The sequence below is a fragment of the Prinia subflava genome, chromosome 7 (genome assembly GCF_021018805.1).
Source record: "Prinia subflava isolate CZ2003 ecotype Zambia chromosome 7, Cam_Psub_1.2, whole genome shotgun sequence".
NCBI lineage: Eukaryota > Metazoa > Chordata > Aves > Passeriformes > Cisticolidae > Prinia > Prinia subflava.
In genome coordinates, this window is record NC_086253.1 from 7,013,063 (window position 1) to 7,037,328 (window position 24,266).

Sequence of the window (24,266 nt, forward strand, 5' to 3'; positions counted from 1 at the left end):
AAATAGCATTTATGCCTAAACAGACATTTGAAGCCAAAGGCCATCTCAAGAACTTCAGCTTTACAAACAGAGTTGCTCAGGAAATTAATAATTGGAAGAGACAGGCATTGAGAGCTATTCATAGACCTAGAGCATACACTAAAAGGTTGCAGAGGACATTCTTTCCTTCCCCCTCGAACTCTGGCATCCCCTCCTCAAGTACACTAGTATGCTTTTTATAACCCATAGCTTTAAGGCACTAACTTCCAGACTATCAAACTGCTGACAGTGCAAATGAAAAAAAAGAAAGATATCCCCAAATTCTTCTTGGGAACAGACCTTTTGGGCAATTTTCACCCTTTTGCCACCATCCCCTAGCTGCTGACTGCCACACATGCAACTTGTCTCATGGTTCCCCAAAGGTCTTCATATTTTTCAGACTATGTATTAAGACAGAACTATGCTAAATGGATTTCAATTTAATATGGTCATGTTAAAGATTCAAAACCACAGTCATTGATTGCAGAAGCAGATTCACTAAAAAAATACAAGTACATAAAAAGAATTGATCACATTAGCAGAAGGATGTCCTGTGAGTCTAGGAGCAAAGAGGAGAGATGTTTGAGTGAGTTCACATGGCTTCACAGATGCTGGATGCTCTCAGCCCTGGCTCTCAGATATGCCATGGCTACAACATCCAGCAATGTCAGGGTCACTACATCTCAAGCCTACCTACTCAGGGAATGTTTTGTATCAGGCAGCTTCTACAGTAGCCTAAGAATAGCTCAGTGTATTTATACAGGACTGACTGTGGGTCATGCCACCACACAAGAGGATTGGAGAACTCAGTTCCACTGGATCTTTCTGCTCTAAGTCTAAGAATATTCCTTACTGCCATAATGAAAGTGGAGCAGGACTTAGCCATGCTCAGCACTAGGAAGGACAGCTGGTTTTCTGAACAGTTATACTCTACAAGGATCTAAACAGGATTTTGACACCAGACCAAAGAACTTGGAAAAAAAATCCTTAAACAGAAAGCAGCAGAGCAGAGCTGCAAAAATAACTCAGAGCAAAGCCAAAGGGACTCGGTGAACTGCAATGTACATGAAGCAGAACCTGAGGAGTGGCAAGCTGTGTAAACTACTTAATTCTGCACATGTCCTGTTCTCACACAGTAACAGAAAGAATCACTCCTGCTTCCAACATTTAGTTCTGCTGTCCTCCCTCCAAAAGAAAGGGAGCTTACAGCAACGAGTAATAGTCCATAACATCCTTATAAAACACAAGCATATGCAGGAACACAGATACAGTAACAGGGAAAGAAGCTGGCAACATTTAGGAGGAAAAAAGTTTTTTGACCATGTGAAATTAGCCAGCAAACATTCTGGATTGCCAATTCCCAGTAAACACAGACATGCATTTTGTAAAGATGCTTACATGCCACCTGAAAAAAATATTGACTCCCAGTAGAAGAGTTCCATATTTTAGATTTGTACCATGTAAGATTCATCCTAGAGGAAAAAGCCTCATGTGCAGACAAAGGTTTCCTTTTTCAAGGCCTGTTACTGAAGGAGCTTTCCAAGTTCAAAAATCTTACTTTTTTTAAGAACACAGCTGGGCAGAATAGCATCCAAATTCAACAGTATCAGAGGCAGGGACTAGAGGTTCTCCAAACCCTGTGTCAAACCATCAGACTAACCCCTTGAGGCAACAACGTTCAAGGTAAGAAAAACAGTTATCTGTCTTTGAAAAATAACTAGGTCAAGAAAAGACTCTGCTGTGGTTAGAAAAAACCCACAAGGCCATTTCTTGACTAACTTTATGACCCGTGTAACTCCGATTTGGAATGTAGTTATCAGTTATGCTTCAGCACAGAAAACTTAAATCTGTTCATGACAGCAAGATCATTTTAAGGAGCAAGACTGGAAAAAATGCTCCCCTCTAACACTGCTCAACCTAAAAAGTTTTTTCTAACTAATTAAGGACTCCATTAATTAAAAATTACAGCTATAAGTAAAGGACCTTTTTCATCATAATGAAGGGAGGAATTACACAAGATCTGGATTAGCCAAATTCAGATGCATGTGAAATTGAGCCCTAGATGGATAGCAATTGCCAACCCACTTTCCTTCTCTTTTTTAAGCTACCTAGACATAAATCTTGTTCATGGCAGAAAGAGGTAAAAGAATCACATTTAAGTCTAGAATTATCTCCACCAATGTGGCAAACAGCAGACTAATCCTCAGGTACTTACCTTGGTACCAGAGTAAATCAAGTCTCAGTTAACTGGGCCTATTTACTAAAACAGGATTGGAAAAATTAAAATCATGTTTGAATTCAAGCCTGGGAGAAGCTGAAGGTAACAGGATGGGACCTGCTGGTCCTGCCTGAAGGATCTGTCATCAATATGAACAGTTGCTCCCATAAGCCTCAGATGTGCCCTGGAGCTCTTAAGAAAAGCTTTCCTTTTCTACAACACTTATTTTGAAAAGCCTTCCTTTTCAAAAATGGCTGTTCCTTGGACAGAGTACAAAGACTAACAGCTCTAGTGTCAAAAAATCATCAACAACCAAAGGAATTTCACTGGTTTTGTACCAGGCACAGAGCTGTACATGAACAACATCAGATGCACTGAAATAGCAGGGATTTGGAGACCACTCATGTTCAGCAGATACCAAATGCTATGGGCAGGACTCTCCCACAAGTGTGAGCTCTGATGATTAAGTGCCTCAGGCTACTCTCAGAAGAAACCAAATACTGGCAACTGGAAACTTCTAGCTTACTGAAGTAATTATTTGTAGTACTTTGAACTAAGCTAAAAATACACAGTTTTTGATATACTAAATCAGTATGAAGCTAGCACTCACTACATGCACACCAATACAGGCAAAATATATCACTTGTCCCCCTCACTATAACAATAATTACTTTTTAATAGACTACAGTTTTATTTTTAATGGTTTATAGCTTAATCTGTGATGCCCTAAAATATACAAGAACCAAGCAAATAAAAAAAGTCCTGAAGGTAACCCTGTGAGATCAATTCATATTCGTTTTGTACCACGATATAAAAAGTTGGCATTTAAAGGTTTCACATATTAGATCAAATTATAAACTGGGTAAAGAATGTTTCTCTAAACCATCCCACTGAAAGTAAAAATACCTGTCAGATGCTAAAGCTTTGCAGGACCAGGACACTAATTATCCATGATTCATTAGCCATCCCACAAATCAGTTATTGCTTCCTCATATGGCAAGTTCTTAAGGACTGTCATATTCTCAAGCCTGGCAGTCAGAAGATGACTCACTCACTTTGAGACAAAACATTATTACCAAAATATAATGCCTGTTTCAGGCAGACATTGTAATCACCATTGTATTTGAAAGATGAAAACAAGGAAAAGGAATTCAGCTTCCCTTCCTCTGAGTCCTCCTCATACAAAACTCAAACCACAGGGGTGGCAAGGGGAGGGGAGTGAGGAAGGGAGAAACAAATGCTAAAGTGGTTTCTATAACCAAACCCTCCATAATTTCAAAGCATGTATGACACTAACATGCTGCAGAGTGACCACAGGAAAGCACAGCTTCAGGGAAGATAATTCCTTATACCAGTGCCTTGCACACTGCCATTTGCTTAAGGACATCCTTAAATGACAAAAATTCAAGTTGTTGGAGAGCCCAAACTTAAAATTACACAATAGAGGTTGTGAAAAGAAGTGTTTCACAGTTAGCACATCATCTACATAAAATGTAACACAAGAAAACTAAAGCATCAAGTGATGAAGGAAGGTCTGTAATTCAGAACAAAAAAGAAAACAGCTTAAGTTACCTTTTTTCATCTACAGAACTTACTGGAAAAATTAATTCAACTTCCCAATAAAACTTTATTAGATGGGGCAGGAGGAGCCTCAATTACATCCCAGATTCAAAAAAAAAAAAAAGGAGGAAGTTGAGAAGCAGTAGTTTCAACATCTCATTTCATATTTAATTACACATGCCCTTTCCTCTAGTTTCATTCAGCTGTAGAATTATCTGAACTGTTTAGTTCAAGAACCTGATAGAGCAAACATTAATTGCTATCAGAGATGCTTCTACTTGAGTAGAAAATCTCTTTTTTTTAAGGAAAATCCAAACCACTGTGAAATCCAAGCATCCCTCTCAGTTTCACTGATGCTGTACCATCAAGCACAGAGGACCCAGACTCATCACCCCAATCTGCTGCCTCCTACACCTCCCTCCTGCAATAACTACACTCTTAAGGCAGCACTGCTCTGCCAGGAAGCCCTTGGAGCTTACACCACATCTATACATGCACTGCAGCCATAAAGATTCACACAGACTGTTCAAAAGGAAAGTGAATTCCACAGGGCAGTGTCTCTGACAATTAAATCCACTTTGAGCTGAGTTATATGTTATGTGGATAGAGCCCACAGGTTTCACATGAAAAGCTCAGACAAGTCAGGTCAGTAGCCACACACCATTGACATCATCTGGGATCTTAGACCTTACAAGATTCATTGTCAAATTAAGTTATGACCTGTCCTGCCTTTCTCATGGGCAGATGTTGGAAGATTTATACAGTGTTTGCCTCCTTCTGAAAAAAATGTATTAGATTAGATACCATTCTCCATTTTAAGAAACTGTCCTCACTTCCACAAAAATTTGTGACAACACATTAAAGAACTAAAAATCACACTTAATTCTCTGCACCTCCACAATAGCAGAGAAAGCTCCTAATGTTTGCTCTCCAAAGGCCCTATAAAGTCAGTCATGGCACAAGTGTTGTCCTTAGGCATTGCTGCTACGCAAATTTCAGTGAAAATTCTCAGCTATTTGTACAAGAGGACTTCTGTTTTCACCTGGTACAGTGCCTGAACTAATTTAAAAAAAATTAAAGCTTAATTTTGTTATGTTGCTCTGCTAATTATTAAGCATAATACTCAGTTTCAAAAATAAAGATTTTCACACGCTTCGCATTAAAAACCATCTGGGAAGGGATGGAAAATGAACATCAGTTTTGCAACACCACGGTGTTAATAGGAACTGTGTAATTATAGATAAGCTTTTCAACTGATGTTAACAAAGTCACTCTTGAAATAGAAAAATTTAGAGACCTCCTACGTTACTTTCACACAACAGATGTGCAGTTCATCTATTTAGGATTAGAAGGATGAAAGAGCCATACAACTATGCCTGAAATGACAAAATCCAACTCAAAACTGATTGTCAGATAGTAACATAACGCCCAGTGAAAAACACAGATTTCTGACAAGGTTAAAAAGCTGTCTTTAAGCTTAAGTCAACTACTTATGCCACAAATGCATACTCTAAAAATAGTTTCATACCCCCCTGAAAATACTACTGTTATTTAAACAAGTTCTTGCTCAAACAATGGACACAGCAGGAGACAAGCACGAGCTGCTACATATGATTAAGAAGTTTAGAAGAATGCTATACTGATTTATAATGGTATAAAATAAAGTTGGAGGGGGGTTGTTGTTTTGGTTGTTTGGGGTTTCTTTTAAATATTTGGAGCTTGAGCCCACTTACAGGCTTTTTATTCTGATGCAATACATTTTAAAGAAATTTTTTTTAGTTTTGAAACCAGCATTTGAGTATTTCTAACGCAAGTACTTCAACATAGGAAATTGCATCTGTATAACACCTTACAAAATAGGGTAAATAAGGCTTAAGATGACTGAAAAAGTTTCATCACTTTCTACAAAATACTTGTTTCATTAACCTATTTTACTGGAGTACTTTGAAGAGGTTTAAATTAAGAGAGGTAACTATAAGGGAAAGTCTAAATGTTTGACTGGAAATGGAGATCTGGCTGAACACCTCAGCTGGCACTACTGAAGTCCTTGAAGTTCTGCAAGAAGCTCTCATCCCCGGCTATTGTTTTACAGAGCAAAAACTCCTGCTCATGTGCAATTCTCTAACTCATGGAAAAAAAAATTCCAGGCCAAAAAAAGCAGAGTCATTCACAAATTTTTCACAAAGCAGAGAAGTGTAGCTGGATACAGGCTCCCAGGCTCTAGGTACCACATTTAGTATCTGCTATTCTTCCTCTTGCTCCTGCAGAAGTTGCTTTCAAATGGAGACTAAGACATCTCACTACTTTTTATTAACTAGAGGACCAGGAAGATTAAAGTTCTATTTCCATAAAATATTTCATGACAGTAGGATCCAAAAATACATGACACCATCCTAAGTGAGTCTGAGTAACTTTTATAGCTTAGGCAAAACTGCCCCTGCTTCCCACAAAAGACTCTTTTATCTGCTAAGGAAACCACATCCCTGGAGGCATTTAAAAGGCTACACTGGGCCAAATACTAGAAAAATATATATTGTGGGAAGTAACCATGCATCAACAGAGAATGACACAGGATGACTTAGGACATCTTTCCTCAGCCATGATTTCCACAATTGTTTTTTACAGATTGATAGCCAAATGTAAATAGCTACACACCAAAATTGATTTGAACTGCTGTGCACTATTTTTTAATTTGAGAATATGGGAGGTTTAATCCCACTACATAGCAGATGCAATATTGCTTAACTTCAGAGAGGCAAATTTAACATACAGTTCAAATACTTGGAAATTTATTAGCCATCTGTTGTCAGAGAGGTGCAGAGCTCAGGAATACCTGTGCTCCTCCAGCAGTGACAGTGGTGCTGGGACTGCCACCAGCCATCACTGAAGTTTGCTCAGGGAGTAAACACCACTGGAGGAGGCATCTCAAGAAACTGCTCCTACCTTCCACATACCTGTACCTCTCCAAAGAGAATTTCTTCCTAATCTTAGCGATACTCTGGCCTCTTAATCAATTTACATCAAACAAATATAGCTTGACCAACCTCTAGCAGATTGAAGCCAATTTGCACTTCATTGTTCAAAATCCTGCAGGCACAGCAGGAGTTTATCTTAACCCTACTGAAGCTTATAAACCTGCAAGCATCTTATTGTACTCATTTTCATTCAGACATTTGTCCTCCAAGACAAGATTACTCTTAAAGAAAAAACACACTGAAATACTGAAGTATTTAGCCTCTTGCACACAAGGGGATGCTACATGGGCAAAGAGGAGAAAAAATTCCCTTGAGGTCCATTGCTCACAATTTATTTGCAACTATAAATTATGTTTATGCCTAGAATTACACAAAATGGATTTAAACCACTGTTTCACTTAGCAAGGCAATTTTGATACAATGTTGATATTTGAAATACAAATCAAGTTATCTTTTGCTTTCTTGGTTTATGACCGCTTACACAAATTACCACCACAGGAAGAAAAAAAAAAAAGCTGAACAAGCCCCCAAAGTGTTTCTCAAAGTAAAGGTAGGCCAGAATTAGTTCTGTTTTTCCAATGTTAAGTTAAAGGCTCCCCTGGTAATAGGTATTAAATTTTCAAAAAAGAACTAAAATTCTGTTCCAGGCTCAATTGCTTCATTCATAGATGTTCTTTTCAGTCTTAATCTTGTACAAAGGGAAACTAGTAGTGTTATACATCTGTATTTGCTACCATTTTATTGATCCCAATCAACCCCAGCCCAATCCTTCTGTATACATTACTCATCTGTATTGTATTTTCCACAAACCATACTCCAAACCCCAAGGGCACTGAGGGCGCCCTGCAGCACAAGATCCCCACACACAGTGCAAGGACATCTACCATCTATTTTATCTTAATAAATAAATATCAGTGCACTGCTGCAATGTGCCATACACAGGTAGGAAATCCAGACCTACATTCTGACCCAGAGATGCTGTAGCACATCTTGCAAGTGATTCACAAGAGCTTAAGTGATTACGTGCTGCAGTGGTATTAAGGACCTTCCCCAAATCACACTGCACTCGTGTGCAGGGCACACAACAGGCTTTGCTGACTCCACAAGCACAAATTACATCTACCCCAAATAACCCGTTTGTTCCCATTTAGACAGGAGGCTACAAGAGACAAGCTTTACATAAGCATCTCAAGCTATTTAAAGCAACATGTTTACTATTTCCAAAACACAATCTGAATGAACCTCGTGAGCCAGCACTTAACCTACTTCAGCCAGTGCAGCCCTGACTCACAGACAGGCAGCCTGTGAGCTTCGTGAGGGACTTGCTATCACTTCTTCATCTTGCACATGCTAAAACAGCAACCTGGGAGAGAGATCAACAAAAGGGAGCAGCTCCTTTATTGCACTAATCACAACAAGAACTCAAAGAGCCAAGAAGAATGCTTCCCCATTTACTTTGCTTAAACTTAGTGAGGTCACAGTATGGCTAATTCATAAACCTGTCCCCATACTAACCATTACAATAACCTCAAAGGGCAAAACCCAGCCTTTGCCTGGCAGTTCTCAGACTGCAATCACACATTTGATTACCCTGGCTTATATACCTAAATAAAATAATTAGTATTACAGCCCACCCTTGTATCTAATTCACACTGGCTTCTACAAACTGGCCCACACAAAGCAAAACAATTAAGTGGATGCAGAGATTGCACAACAGAGATCAGGAGTTACCAGGAAAAGTCTCTGTAATAAAAGCAGCAGCCACCTGACCCAAGTTCAGTTGCAACACTGCTGATCTGCTCTGCCCTTTATTAAGTACTGCCTCCTCCTCCCACCCTTCAGGGACACATATCCACCCCCAACATTCACTTATGCTTTGGATATGTTTTTAAACTGCTGTGGAAATCACTACCAACTAGTCCTGCTGCTTATTCTCACATGTAAGTGATACTAATTTGCTGTTTTGGTCAAAGTTGACATATTTGACTCATTTGTTGACGCTCACCCTGTGAGAAGCCCTTGTTACTATACAGAGCCATTACATCACTGCTATCTGCAGCATAAAGGCAACAGTCATAAGGCAATTTTAGCTCAATTTACTTCAAAGATCAAAGTTATCCAAGTGTTTTGCCTGTTGAAGAGCTTAAACTTCAAGAAGGATCAAGCATTCAGATGTTGCAGGTGATGAAGAACTGTTTACAAAAAACCTGTTGTGTAACACTCTGGGGGTCCAAGATATGGGGCTAAAAAAGCTGATTATCAACAGAAAACAGCTCTATCAGTAGTTGTCAGAGTCTGAACCACTGATGCACACTCTGAAGCCCTCAAGATGCACAGTGGCAGGAGCCAGGCCATGCTGCAGGAAGTATCACATTGCACATTCATTGTTCCTGCATCCCTCAAAGCAGCTGTTCTGCTTGGGCAGGGTGCCAGCTGCAGCTCTGGCCTGACCTGGTGTGGCACTTAGGAGCTCTCTCAGTACCGAGAAAATCCAGTAGCATAAAATCCAGATGACTTTAAAGCATTTCCAAGAAAAGAAGCACACTGTACTAGGAAATTACAACTTCAGTTGAGTTATTTGACTTTTTACAGACCCTTAAAACTCTTCATTGTGTTGCCTTATCAGTCTCATGTTAATTAATGCATGAGATGCCCCAGGATTTAATAGTTGAAACTATTACTTATGTGAATAAAGCCAGGTATTTGGTATTAACTATTTAAACAGACCAAGCACCACTTCACAGGAAACACCAATATTTGGGTTTTTAAGTATGATACCAGGATTATTACTTTCTGGAACCTTGTGCCACCACAATGGGGGAGGAGTAACACAAGAATGTTGAACTACAGTGTTTTGTTTGATCTAAAACAGAATTAAATCTCGGTGTCACAGCAGAACTTGCTTACACACAAAAAAGCCATGTGCAACCTCCTGGCTGCTCTCTCCTTGTCGCACCTCAGGATCAACTGACGTGACTCACGAAGCAGAACACTGGAAAAAAACTCAGCAGTTTCCACTTCAGTAAAGAAATATTTCTCTCCTCACACTGCAGTTAGCAGTCTAAACACCACCTTGACTCATGCTGTGGCAGCCTCTGAGCCAGAGAGGATTTGCTGCAGGAGAGCACAAGCCCAGAGAGGCTTTGCCACACGCAGGCATCTCCAAACACCAGGGTGATGGGATGTCTGCTGCCATGGAGGAAGGCTGGCACTGCCCACTGCAGCCAGCCTCTGCTTGGGGTGCTGTGAACAAATGCACAGCCACCGTGTTCTGCTGTGCTACAACTCCTACAGCTCTTCTTGCACACAAAACTGAATGGAGAAAATAATTTTGAGCCTTTGGGGCTGAAAACAGCTATCATATTTTGTTATCTTTTCCTACAGTCTCTTCTACTTGTTTTTACAGCTGTCTCTGTGTCCTAGAAGGTCTGATGTTTCACAAGTCTGTATTTTCAGCTTCTAGTCCAGAAAAAGATCCTTCCAGAATTTAGCACTATGTGAGAGCTAAGTAGGGGTGTACAGCAATCTGCCTGAACACTTCCATCTCTTTCTACATACATGAATCACTCACTTTACTGGATATTAATGTAGCATTTTCCATGAGAATTGAGGATATGGCATATTCCTTCCCAAGAGGGCATGAAAACCTAAACCAGAACGGGAGTGCAGTGAAGTGTGAAGGTCTGTGGAAGAACAAAACAAAGTCAAAGTACATACAAATAAACAGTTTATGGTATTCAGAGCTGCCCAATTTCTTTATATCTTCTAAATAAAGGTGCAAATCAGAACATTTAAGATGCAACTGTGGAAGGAACAAGCCATGAACAAGTACACAAATTAAGAACAGGCATGGATAAATTAATAGCCTGAATTTTCTTATCAATGGATTCTGAACTTAAAGTAATGACAATGGAAACTTTGCTTTCAGAATCAGACTTTTGATTTTCAAGCACTAATATTTATCAAATTATTAGGGACTGAAGCAGCAACCAACAAGTACATTTTCAAAACTCACCTAGCAAAAACCACAGTTCAGTAATGAAAAAAATCCCAAAACAAACACCACCAAAACAAAAACAAAAAAATAAAACACATCAAACTAAAAAATACTTTTTATCCCCTTCGTCCTCTAAAGCTTCACCCAACCACAGCTATTCAAGATCTTCATTCAGATGCAACAGCTTTTGCTTCAAGCTAAAGTAAATAAATCATTTAGTGCTGATAAATACTGATTTGAGAGACCTTGCTGAGAAGCCTTCTGCAACTTTAGCAGGTGTTTGTGTCGACCTCTCAGGACACCAGAGCATTGGCACAAATAAATGTCTGCAGCCCTAAAACTTTCATCTTCAAGCAGTTGTGGCTCCAATATACCACCTTCAGATCTATCATAAATCAGATTTGACCCACGTTAAGTTCTCCACAAGCACTATTATCTAACTGCTGACCTGGTTTTGAGCAAATACTTGGTAAGTTGAGCTTCTTGGGAAGACTTGAGAACATCAAGATATTTGCAGTAAAGCTTAAAACAAAAATCCTTAAAAGCGCTTGTTTTCAACAGAGGTGTTTCATTAACTGACTTGGAAGTGAATTTGAAATCACAGAAAAAGTATTTTTGGAAACAATAAGGAGCCATCAAGATACATGAAAGGAAGGTCTTACTGAACTTTCCCTAATGGTAGCCCTGATCTTCCCTGAGCTCTCTGCAGATATAGGACACCTTGTATGACACTTCAAAACAAGCCTGCTGTAGTATTAGCTCATGATATTTTGCACAGCAGTAATTTCACTTAAGACCACAATATAACTTTGAAAGTACATCTGCCAGGATTTGGGGCATGCAGAGAAGGCAGAGTTCTAACAAAATGGGTAAGCAAGCTGACATTCCAAAAATCATGATAATTCTTGGAAACTTAATTCAATTCTTACTTCAAATGTTTCCAGTACTTGCCTAGTTTTTAAACAGATGTTTTTATTAAAGTTCAGCATGTTTGGATATTAATGTATTTCCAAGCTATAGTTTGTGCCTTTGATTAAATACACTGTAGTATCTTAATAGGAAGATTCTACTAAAATAGCTGGAGAGAAAACATCAGGCCTTTACACTGCAGAATAAATTACTTACCATGAAATCATCGCTTCAAAATAGTCTTACAGGAAAAAGTAGTCAAGACTGGCTAGATATTAGTGTCATATACAATTCTGTAGTAAAACCAAAACAGCCAAAAAACTTCCTATAGATATGGGCTGTAACAGATTTCCTGCATATACACTGCTGTTTGGATTATTTAAAAGGTGTAAGATCTGGGCAATTGAAGCTATTCAGTAGCTCAAATATTGCATCTCACCTCCAGAGCCTGAAGAATGCAAGCATGAAGTCTAGCCAAAAAAGGGGCAGGCTTTAAATTTTACATTAAGAAACCTGCATTAGACCACACAGGCAGTTGAAAGGCAAATCCAATAATACTTCTGGTCTAGATTAGCAAACTAATCCCAGCAGTGATTAACACAGAGAAACAGGTAAGATCTGATTAGCTAACTAGCAAACTTGCATCTTAGCCAAAACTCAGAGCACTGTCTAGTCATACCTAGGACAGAACTGGTTACCAACCTTGCCAGTAACTAAACAGATTGTTCTCTCCCCAGAGCTTTACCAAATATGTTGTATTTTTAAAGAACATCCTTTAAGATATAAGGAAGTTGTTTCACAAAAGTAGAAGGGAAGGACAGTTGTCATCATAGAGACCTTCTGCCAAGTGGATATAATTAGTTAACATCAGACAGTTCCAGTATCCATCTTACTGGTCTTTTTCCCACGTTTTCCGACATATTTTGACGTAAACCCTACCAATACCGGGGTACCACAAAGTGCATGTTTTAGCCAACACCATGTTCTATTCAGCTTTCCTTTGGCACAGAGGGACACTGGTATACAACTGTGTCTCTTCCTTACAATTTTACTGCTACTTTTGCAAACTGCCTCCTCACCCCTAGTCATAACAGATGTATCACACCAGCCTTCTAAGTCTTGTACCTATGGAAGGCAGTAAGGTTATATTCACAAGCACAAAGTGTTCTCTGACCTTAATGTCAGATTCAGTTTTACATTTTGAACTGTAGCACTCAACTCTACAGACAAAAGCTCCAAAAAAATGAGCTGTGTTACTTACATTGGTATTACATGCAAAGTATAGACATGAACTGAAGTTTTCTAATTCTTGAATCAGCACTCCTACTCTCATGAGGAGGGAAGCAGAATTCTAAAAATTCTGGAGTAAAACACTTCTCCATTGAGCTGGAGCACCTGGAGTTGCCATATTAGAACACTATCTGTTTCCAACTGCTTATTAGCAGCTTCTTTAGCTAATCCATTTATACAGGGGTTTGCTTGCTCTTATGGAACTACTCAAACTAAGGGGAGGCTTAATCAAACAGATTTGCGCTAAGATTACTCAGAAATGACTGCATTAGGGAACACAGTGGTATAAAAATACTTTGCTACTGTGTCTACTCCATTCCCCATGGCTTCCTTGCTTTTCAAAAGGCAAGCCATTTTTCTGTGGCCTCTGCTTTAAGCATCTGTTCAGAGCTCTCAGCATTCTCCATCAAGTAGAATGGACTTCAAGAAGTGTTTCACAGGCAAAATAAAGCTGCTTTAGGATATAGCGCAAGCGACCTGCTCTCCTGCCGAAGGTGACAGATACGGGCCACAAGCAAACCTGCAACAACCACAAATCAGTGCCGCTGATCTAGAAACAGCAAGAGCTCCCTTCCCACACCGAGGAAAGTAAAATCTCACCCGTGTCATTTTAAAAAAGTCTAACGATGGCCTGTTCCATCGTACATCCTCCTCCCGTCTGCGCTTCAGCCGGCTTTTCTTTTCGTTCAGGACGCAGGGCTGCGAGCGGCACCTCAGCAGGCCCTGCCGCCGGCTGAGCTCGGGTGTGGAGGTGGGAGTGCTGTTGGCTGAAGGCAAGAGATTTCCTGTCTCGGTGATGTGCTCCTGGGAGAGGGAGAGGCGGCGCCTTGGGTTAAAGTCACAAGGGCCTCCGGAATTCCAGCGGGTGCTGGAGCTCGTGCTGCCCTCGCTGCTGTCCACAAACCCGCTGCTGGCAGAGGAAGGTCTGGGTACTGGAGAGGTGTTGAAGCTGGTGACGGTGAAGACGTTGTTCAGGGACAGGATGTTCTGTGGCAGGCTGATGCTTGTGCTTCTCTGCAAGGTGGCACTTCCATGGCTGTTGCAGCGCTGCAAGGTCGCGCTGCCGCCGCTGTTGCAGCGTCTCTTTGACACGGGAGTCCAAACCTTGGAGCTGCCGGGCTTCCAGGGCGACCGGCAGCGAGCCAGCTCGTCCGGCTCCGACAGGGACCTGCAGTGGCGCTTGGTGGGCGGTGCCAGGGGCTGGCCCGAGTTCTCGTTCAGGTTCAGCTCGCTGATCCATCCTGACACCATGGACGTGCTGGAGGGCTCCTGCTGCCACGGCACGCTGCCATTGCTGGCGGCGCTGGTGCTGAACGGGCACACCGGGAAAGGGTAGGCTGAGCTCCTGGTGGTGTCAGGCTGGAGTGGGTAACCCCCATTTAAAGCTTTCCAGGGACTGTCTTCTGAAAGCAAAAAAAGATACAGGTGAAAGATGAAAAGGGAAAGAATAATTTGTTTTAATCCATCCATCTTTAGAAGGATGAGCCATAAATATCCAGCTCTCAATCAAAATTTCCCTCTTAAAGGTAGGAAATACAAAAAAACCCACAAAGACCAAAGTATTTCATCAGGAAACAATCCAGGCATTTCAATATAGATGTACCTTGTTAATACTTTTTCCTTTATACAGAATAATTACACTTTTTTTTCAGTGAGCAACAGGGACAGTTTCCTAGTGCACAGCACATGCTACAATTAAATCATGTAACAGTGAAAAACCTCAGGTACAACCGAAACAGATTAACAATGTGAGAAGCCATCAAGGAACTTTTTATTTATATTTTTTATGCAAGAGCAGGATAATCACTTCAGATTGCTGTTCTTCATTTAGCTCTTATGCTTTTCTATTAAGAACACTTTATTAAAGAAAACTTGCAAAGGGTGTTCACATTCTCTGCTCAGAAAAGCTTTACTTTAAATTAGAGTATAAAATTAAATCAGACTGAAGACTGTTGCCTTCTCCCCTTACACTCTGAATATAAGAAAACAAAGAAAGAAACCCAGATCTTAATTTAATGCATAAAATAAAGTATCCCTTAAGAACCTCCTGCAAATTTTACTGTGAATGCAGACATAGTGCACAACTTCTCATCTGAAGTGGCAATGCTGGGTTAAAAGCAGTCTGCCAGCGCAGCCTCTCACTCTTTTGTGAAGAGTTTCTTTGAGAACATTCTGCACATTTTACAGCTGTTCCTCCACATTATACAATGAAGTGTAAGAAGAACTACAGCAGACTTTGGATTTGCAAATTGAAAAGCAGCAAAACTGTTGGCCAGCTAACAGTGCTTCATGCTTGGTTAGAAAATTTGCTAATTTAAACCAATTAGCCAAATAAGTTTCACTTATCCTGGCTTTAAAGAAAGAACATTTAGAATACCCATTTTTTCCCATACACCTATTTTAAGAACCTAGATAGAGCCTAAACACTGAATACTAGTATATTCTTACGACTGACTTTCTAAACTAAGTTTTGAAGTAATCAACAGCTAAAAGATTTGCTGAGTAGCTTTAAAAGTTGCAAACCCACATAGTTGTACATGTTCCATGCCCAAAGTATGTCATGGATTATCCTGTTTATTTGGATCTCATTTAAAGAACACCCTATTGTCTCAAAATCATTTAACTGTGCAGACAGCTGGCCTATTCAAACATGTTTTATTAGAATTCCTCTGTCCTTCCTCCTCCATTCTTTCAGATGGGTACAACCACATACTGTGCTTTGCCTTAAGCATGCAAGCTCTTCAAGGCAGGGACCATCCATAATTCAATGCAAGTAAAAGAGCCAACACAACGGGATCCAGCTAATGTTTGAAACTCCTAGCATCTACTGTAGGACAATTTCCTAGCTGGGACTCACCTGATTTTTTTAAATCCTTACGAAATTTTCTTCCATGCTAGGAAGCTTATTTAAAAGTTTAATGTAGAAAAAAAAGAAGTCAAGAGTTGAACCTGTGTTCTAATTGTTTACATGGCAGAAGCACCTAATCATTTAGTCTGGAAAACAGCTCTAAGATCAGAGTCCAACCATTAACTTAACTCCTCCAAGTCTCCCACTAAACCATGTCCCAAGTGCCACATCTGCACATCTTTTAAATACCTGCAGGGATGGCGACTCTACCACTGCCCTGGGCAGCCAGTTTCAATACTTGACAACCCTGCCAGAGAGGAAATTTTTCCTAACCTCCAGTCTAGGCCTTCCCTGGTGCAACTGGAGGCCTCTTGTCCTGTCACCTGTTACTGGGGAGAAGCCTTCCTTTCCCTCATTGCACAAGACAGGTCAGCTTGTCATAGAAGGGATCAGGTTGGTCAGGCAGGAGCTGCCTTTCATAAAGCCCACACTGACAGGCCTGTAGTTCCCAGATCCTCCTTCAGACCCTTCACAGGTGTCACATTTGGTGACCTCCAGTCACTGGGATCCCCCAGGGAGCCAGGACTGCTGGTAAATGATGGAGTGGCTCAGTGAGCCCATCCATGAACTCCCTCAGTCCTCTTGGGTGGATCCCATCCAGCCTCACAGACCTGGGTGGGTCTGAGGGATGCAGCAGATCTCTGACCATTTCCCCTTGGATTATGGGGGCTCCATTCTGCTCCCTGTCCCTGTCCTCCACCTCAGGGAGCTGAGTACCCAGAGAACAGCTGCCCTTACTGCTAAAGGCTGTGGCAAAGAAGGCATTAGGCACCTCAGCTTTTCATCATCCTTTGTCCCTATATTCCTTCTTGCATCCAGTAAAGGATGGAGATTCTCCTTAGCCCTCCTTTTGCTGCTGATGCATTTATAACAACATTTTTGTGTTTTTTATGGAAGTAGCCAGATTAGGGTCTTGTTGGACTCTGGCCCTTCTAATTTTCTCCCTGCATAACCTGACAACATCCTTGTAGTCCCCTCTGTTCAATCAGGCCAATCTTCTTCCCACTGGCTCATCTTTCAGCACACGGGATTAGCCTGCTCCTGCACCTTTAACATTTCCTTCTTAAAGCACATCCAGCCTTCCTGAAGTCCTTGGTCATTCAGGACTGTCTCCCAAGGGATTCTGTCAACCAGCCTCCTACACAGGCTGAAGTCTGCCCTCCAGAAGTTCAAGGTGGCAGTTGCAGCTCTCCTAATCCTTGTCTCCTTCTTTCTCCAAGGATCAAAAAACCCAATCACTGTACCCAAGGCAGCCTCTGATCACATCTCCACCAATCCTTCCCTGCTCAAAACCAGCAGGTCCAGCAGGGTATCTCCCCTGGCTGAGGACTCATCAGCTGCATCAGGGAATTTTCTTCCACAAGTCCAGGAACCTCCCAGACTGCTTCCTCTCTGCTGTATTGTATTTCCAGCAGACATCTGGTAAGTTGAAGTCCCCCACAACTACAAGAACTAACAATTGAGAGGCTTCTCCCAGCTGCTTACAGAATATTTTCTCTGCCTCTCTTCATCCTGGTTGGGTGGTCTATAACAGACTCCCACCAGGATACCTGCCTAGTTGGTAATGCTATTTGAGACAAAGCATCATTTGCCTTTGAAACCTCTAACAAACCAGGATTCACATTTTATGAGGAATCCCACTGAGCAAATAAAAGTCCTCCATGCTCAGAGGAAACAACGTGCAAAATCCCAAGTCCAGCCCTTAATAAGGCAGTACAGTTTACATATCAATAAGTGGAACTTTTGTTTTTGCTAGATAAGACTTATTCTAATAGAACTAAGGGGGAATAAAAGCAAATAACACTTCTATGAGGGCACCTGGACTTCAGCTTATGGTTTGCATCACGCTGGATGGTCTATGTGGCAAAGAATGTAATAATGTGTACAAAGATTTCTACTAGCTGAGAAATCTGAAGATGTTTAACATGAAAACCAGCATTAGTGTGCTTCTGTACACCAAGGCAGATATTGAACAAAAAGAAGTGTTACAAGGGCTTTTTACTATGCAAAGCAGATCACAAGTACAAAACTAACAACCAGCTATTCCCAGTATTGTTCAAAGACCAGCTTAAACCAGCAGGCTCTACAGCAGTATGCTCCATCCCCCTCACCTTATTTACAAAAGAAAGGCTGCTTGCTATACCAATTACCTCAGTAAAACATAGCTAAGGTTTCTGAAGAACTTACCATTGATTTCGAAAGGGAACAAGCTGCCACTTTTGTTCAGCTTCTCAGATGAGTACTGAAATCAATCAGAAAAAAAAAGTTTTAACTGTGGAAAGAGTCAGCATTCACTTCAAGGAAACTGCATGCAGTTTTTAGTTTTCCTATATGTACACCTAACAATACCTCTAACAAGATGGGGTTTTCCAATGTAACCTGAAGAAATTCCTGAACAGCTGATCTTCATAAATAAGCCTCTGGCACCTAATTATTTGTAGTATTTTCTGATATATTGCTAAGTATCAAACTGTTTCAAGAGTTACAATACCAGCCCATGTGAATAAACTGGAAAATTAAGAGTGATAATTCATCCTTAATGAAAAAGCTTTGATCCAATTCTCATTTCAGTAGAGAGGAAATTACAATCTGGTAGCTGGGTTTCCATGTGCAATCTTAAGGCTAGAAGGCAAACACTTAATCTTCAACTAAGGGACAGGAAAGGTTTTATCTAAATTAAATATATAAGGTCTTGAACTTCACCACCATGAACACTGTTCCAATCATGCTTTATTAGTACTTTACATTTTCTTATAATCAATGCAGTGATTTTTTTTATTTCTTCAAAGTAGAAAACTCATTGAAAAAATCTTTCCTATCATCAAAACATCTTTAGCAGACTGACTGCTTTTTAAATCTCAGCTTATTGGTGAGAAACAACATAATAGCCATACTTAAAACAAGGTTTGTGTGTAAAGGCCTTCAATCAAGCCTCATCAGTAGCATCTGCACAGCAAGACAAGTTCGTAACTAATTTACCTAAAAATATTACTGCAAAGGCATTCTTAATGGTCTAGATTTCTCAGACAAAGCACAGAGCCTACAATCCACCCTTCTATAAAGGAGCTATAAATAAGTGGCTCATAGGTCCATCAGCCCAAGGGTCATTATTCACTGCCCCACCACCACCTCAGGATGGAGAGGAAGATTGCTTCAAAAAACAGCAACACACTTTATGTGAACATTGTTCTTTGTGTATAGCCAAAGAAGATAGCATTGTACATACACTTCCTTTCCAGATACAAAGTCAATTTTTAAACAAACATCCTTGGGCTACAAAGCTTTTTCTTTTTTTTTTTTTTCCTCTGTACAGCAGCACACAGTGCTAGTGACAACTTTATATCCTTGAGCCCCACAGAGACAAAAACTGAGCTGTGGTAATATTCCCTTGGTATTCTTGTTCCACAGGTAGGAAATAACAGAACAGATGAATGGATAGGACAACAATGAGGTTTTTAATCTTATTTTTTATCAGCATCTGCATGTGAGACAAACCACTTCACTTTTACTGTGTAAATACATCTGCAGATGCATTCATAATCTCCTTTTAAAGAAGCTACTTTATGGAAAGAGCAGAACCCCAAGTTTAAATCTCCACTGGATCTGCTGTTAATTAGTCCAATTCAAATTATTTGAAGTCTGCAACTTGTGAGTTCTACAGAATTCACATTTTGAAAGCCAGTATTCATAGTTTACTTTAATCAGGCACCAGCTTCATGTGAAACACAGAAGCACATTAAGGTAATAGTAGTTACATTTCAGCTGTCCCTGAAGGGGAAATGGACAAATTAGAGACTTAAAGATAAGGTCTTCCAACAAATTCTTCTTTTCCAGCACTCCCCAAATGAAAGGCAATACCAACCTAACCTATTCAAATATCAGACAGCAGCTAAGGAAAATGTGTTTTTGTACAAAATTCTGTGTCAAAAAGTCTCACAGCTGATTTATGCTGAGCCAGATGAAAAGGGCAGCAAGATGAGTTAATATGAGCACAATAGTTAGGGATAGTTTAAAAGACTATTTATTCAGACAGGCCAAGATATTCAATGCTTATATTGAAATGAACCTCAAGGACAATCCTATGCAGCAGTTGATATTTAAGTTTTCACAGTTTTCAGTCAAATGTATCTTTAACAAGGTTCTCTTCATGAATGTCTAAGTCATTTGATTACTTGTACATTTACCACCTTAAAAAGCCTTGTCCATCAGTAGAGACTAAACTACTTTATCTTTGACAGCTGCAGAGCACTGAAACCATTTTTCACGGGGAGCATGGAAAAAGCAAGATCACACAGACAGACAATTTGTCCTCCAGAGAACTGCAATGTTCTCTAACTCAGACAGCAACCTTGTCTTTACAGCTATTTCTGACCAGGTTCTGGAGAAGCCAGTGCTCAGTTCCATGACAAAGCGGACATATTTCCTCTGCAGCTTCGGATCTTTATACAGAATCCTGCTAAGTCACAAAAAATTCTTTGCTAATTCTTTGGAGATTCTGACCAAAACCCAAAAGAACATTGACATGTGAGATCACATGCTGAGAGGGAGAGTAAGCTGCACTATTTCAGCAAAAGCTCAAGGCACTGAAATAAGGGCTGAGTGACTAAGAGGACAGTAAGTAACAAATCTCCTTTACAATATATGCTTGGCTTTCTATAACTGCAACTAAAATACTTGGAAACAGTGTCTGCTGGTGGACATTAACCACGTCTGAAAGCCCAAACTTGAGGAGACGCTGTCAGGCTGTAAATTCTTTATAGGAGGGAGGATTTTTTTATCTTTACAGCACATGGCACCAGTCCCACTAGATATTACTGTAACAGGGCACTGAACCAGTTTATCAGCTCTCCTGGGCCAGCCACACTCTACCCTCCCCCATTCATTCCCTTTGTGCATCCATCCACCTGAAGCTTCCTCAGTGAATACTTTATTTTGTGATTATGCTTGAAAAGAGCTTGAAATTGCTAAGAATCTTGACAGGGAAGTCTGCTACCCTCTGTGTGAAGGAAATCTTCCTTAGAATAAGGCCAAATTATTCAACAAGGTCACTCTCCTGAAGAGGAAACACATCCATCTTGCTATTACTACTTTTTGAATAGATGTTAAAACATCCACCAAGATCTCATGCCTCTGGAGAATTTATTAGGGAAATAATGGCATATTTTAAGACAGACACACAGAACAATGAAACTACAAGTTTCACCTGAGGTTAGAATTGTTTGCCTCATGCCAAGAAGTGGATCTACTTTGAAATGCTTGTTCATAAATAGAATCTCTTTTGTGCACCTGGAGAGACTATGTCCAAAAGGAAAGGAAATGTGTGGTACAACATTTAGGACAGTGCTGCAAGTTTCAGTTGGTTTTTTGAATCTTAACAGCTGTTCTTCCATGAAATACTCACTCAAAAGACACCTAGTCTGAACTGAGAAAGTGGAAGAGCTGTGCAAGTGAGGCTGATGACAAATTATAATTCAGATCACTAATTTTAAGTGTTCTTTGCTAGCAGAAGCCAACTGGAACAAAAATAATTCTGGTTATTCCTCTACACCCCAATGTACTGCGTTAAGGACTTCACAGCCTGTGCTATCCCTCTTCATTATTCTCAGAATGACAACTTCATCTTCATACTTTTAAAATTAAGGCTTTAATTTCAAGGCATTTTTTCCAGTTTCCAACCATGTTTGAATTCCTCCAATTTATCAGCATCCTTTCCAAACCACAGGGAAGCCATTGTTTATCATTCAAATACTAATTTAACCACCACCATACAGATGTGACTCAGTTTGAATAGGCCATGCCAGACCTCTGTTTCTCTACCAAATATCCTCCAAGTATGACTGGATATGAAATAGTGATGAGGAACACTTTGACCTTTTCTCAGGATCTAAAGAAGTGATTAAGTCAAGTAGTCTGACCAGTGGCTTTTCCTCTGAGGAAGTCAGTCTAATTCTATATCTTCCAACACAAGCCTCAAAAATTAAAAATAACGAAACCCCACATGCCTGGAAGGGGTTTTACAGTAAAACTTCTTTCTTCCACAAATCCTTGACTGGCAGTGCTCATGTTTCTTTCTTATTACCACACCTTGAAGTCTTACAGCTCACAGGCTGTTACTTCACAAACCAACATGAGATTCTATACAGGAATATGAAAAAGGTGCAAGTTTAGGCTGAATATACAGAAAAATCCAAGACTTTTGAGCTCTATGAAAGTTCTGAGAGTTCAAGGGAATAGAGACCAGCTATTTGATTTAGTGCTGCTGTCAACCCAGGAAAGCCACAAGGTGCTCACAGAACTTCTCATCTCTTTTGTGAGGTAGAGTTGAGCAACCAGGGATATCACCTTGTGAGCTACAGTACCCAAACAGAGGAAAAAAGCTTGGGACAACCCTCCTGCTTCTACAGCAGGTCACTCAGTCATTTTCCTGAAGGCAGGTGCAGAACAAGGCTGCACAACATAAGTGAGCATGCACTGTCTGAATTACACCAGCTTGGAAAATTAGCATGTCATTTAACAGAGCAGTAAAAAGCTGCAGCCAGTATTTTACAACATAAAAGAGAGGTACTTGGTCACCACACAGCTTACACAAATGAGAGTGTACTATGTCCTGCACATGTTATTTTTATGCCCAGTTCGGCTGCACAGTAAATAGCTTTGAAAGAGCTATTATTTTTTCTTTTATAACCCTCATTCATGAGCTGTATTACAGAATAGCTTTTCCCCAGCTATTTAATCTACTTGTGCCAAGACACTTGTGCAGATACACTGCAAAAGGTATCACAAAACTGATAAGGTTTAACTATATTAACCACGGCAAGAAAAGTTGGCCTTAATCCTCAATCAGCTCACCATGAGGTTCACCACATGGTGTCACAGAACTTTGTGCCAGCACAAAGTAATAAAAAAGTGCAGGCAAGATCAAGATCACTTCAGAATTGCTCCAAAACGCTGCTGCTATTAGAGGAAACTACAGCATTAACCTGAACTTCTTGCCAAAAAGCCTAAATGTGCTAGCAGTGATACCAGATCATCACCAATAGTCTTTTTCTCTTAGTGAAATTTAGTAATTGCCTTCATCAGGGGAAAACATACACTTTTTATCATATTAGGTTCACATTTTACTCACGAAGCCATTATTTGCTTCCATGAATGCTTTTTAGTAGGGAACAACCTACTTGCACACTTCTTTCACACTTGCTTCTCCATTTCCACACCTCACTACTCAACTTCCACACTTTTTCAGGGTGCCATTGTGTACAAACAGAACCCGTTCCTGTCCTCAGAACCTGTTTTCTCTAAGAACTAAAGCACTTATAAAACCAATTACTTGACAGATAAAAGGAGGAGAAGAACAGGGGAAGGGCGAGGAGGAAACAACTGATGAGACATCGTGTGCCATTTTCCACTCCACTTGTTCTTTTTCATGCTTTGTTGTAAGTCCAGGTAAGGACAGGAATAAAAAACAAGCAACCTGCAACACACTGCAGCATGCCAACACACTCCTGAACAGACTCCACACAGTGTAAAAGAAGTAATATGTACTCTTCTGCTATTAGAGGTCTGTGGTCCAAAACCTACAGTGACTATTGGTAAAAAGACTAGAAATTACAAGGTGCTGCTGTATGTTTGTAACTAAACACTGCTACTGGTTCTAAGTCATTACTGGCTCACAATTAGGTTCCAGAGTTTAGTTAAATGTGGTGACTTTGCCAGTTCAGATACAGCAGATTCTCCTACAAACTGCATGTCCCAAGTGCTTCATCAATCCAGACAGAATAAATGCAAGCTAAGTACACACATCTCCTGAGAGTTAACGTCATTGCAACACCTTAAATCTGCCTCTCAAGAACAGCACATCAGGGGAAGGTGAAATACAAGTAAAACCACTTATGGAAAGAACTCTAAATCAGTCTGCTACAGTTTTGAAAATAAAACTGCTTGATTAATGTCTACTGATAGACATCCTTACTGGACAAGGAACTGCAGAGATGAGAATTGCAGGTGCTTGTGCACAAACTCCACCACATGCAAGGTATGCCTCACCTGCTTTGAGCTCATGAAATAAATAAGGAAGCAGTTCAGTTGTTTAAGTTACAACAGAGAATTTTAAAGTAACTGACATTTCAGATCCAAAATTTGATTATTTTAAAAAGTATCAGAACTAGAGTTGAACAACACCTTGACATTTAGTCAAATTAAGTTTTTGTGTCCCACTGGAACATTAAAGTTTGACCTACAGAAGGGTGCCACTGTAATCTAAGTCAGTAAAACAGAATTAGTGCATTCCATACAGAATATGGTTTCAGGCTTCTCAGGTAGGCACTTAAAACTGACAGGAGACGGTTCTGCATTACTCACTCTGGAGTAGATATTTCATTCACAAGTGAGATG

At 40.2% G+C, this 24,266-nt stretch overlaps 1 protein-coding gene across 1 annotated transcript in view; it reads right to left on the minus strand.

Annotated features, from left to right (window-relative positions):
- Positions 1 to 24,266, minus strand: part of FAM53A (family with sequence similarity 53 member A) — a 69,298-nt gene that overhangs the window by 23,666 nt on the left and 21,366 nt on the right. The window contains exons 3-4 of the mRNA XM_063401458.1: positions 18,063 to 18,117; positions 13,568 to 14,370 (exon numbers count right to left, since the gene is read on the minus strand). Of these exons, the coding sequence (XP_063257528.1) occupies positions 13,568 to 14,370; positions 18,063 to 18,117 (858 nt within the window). The remainder of the gene's footprint in view (positions 1 to 13,567; positions 14,371 to 18,062; positions 18,118 to 24,266) is intronic.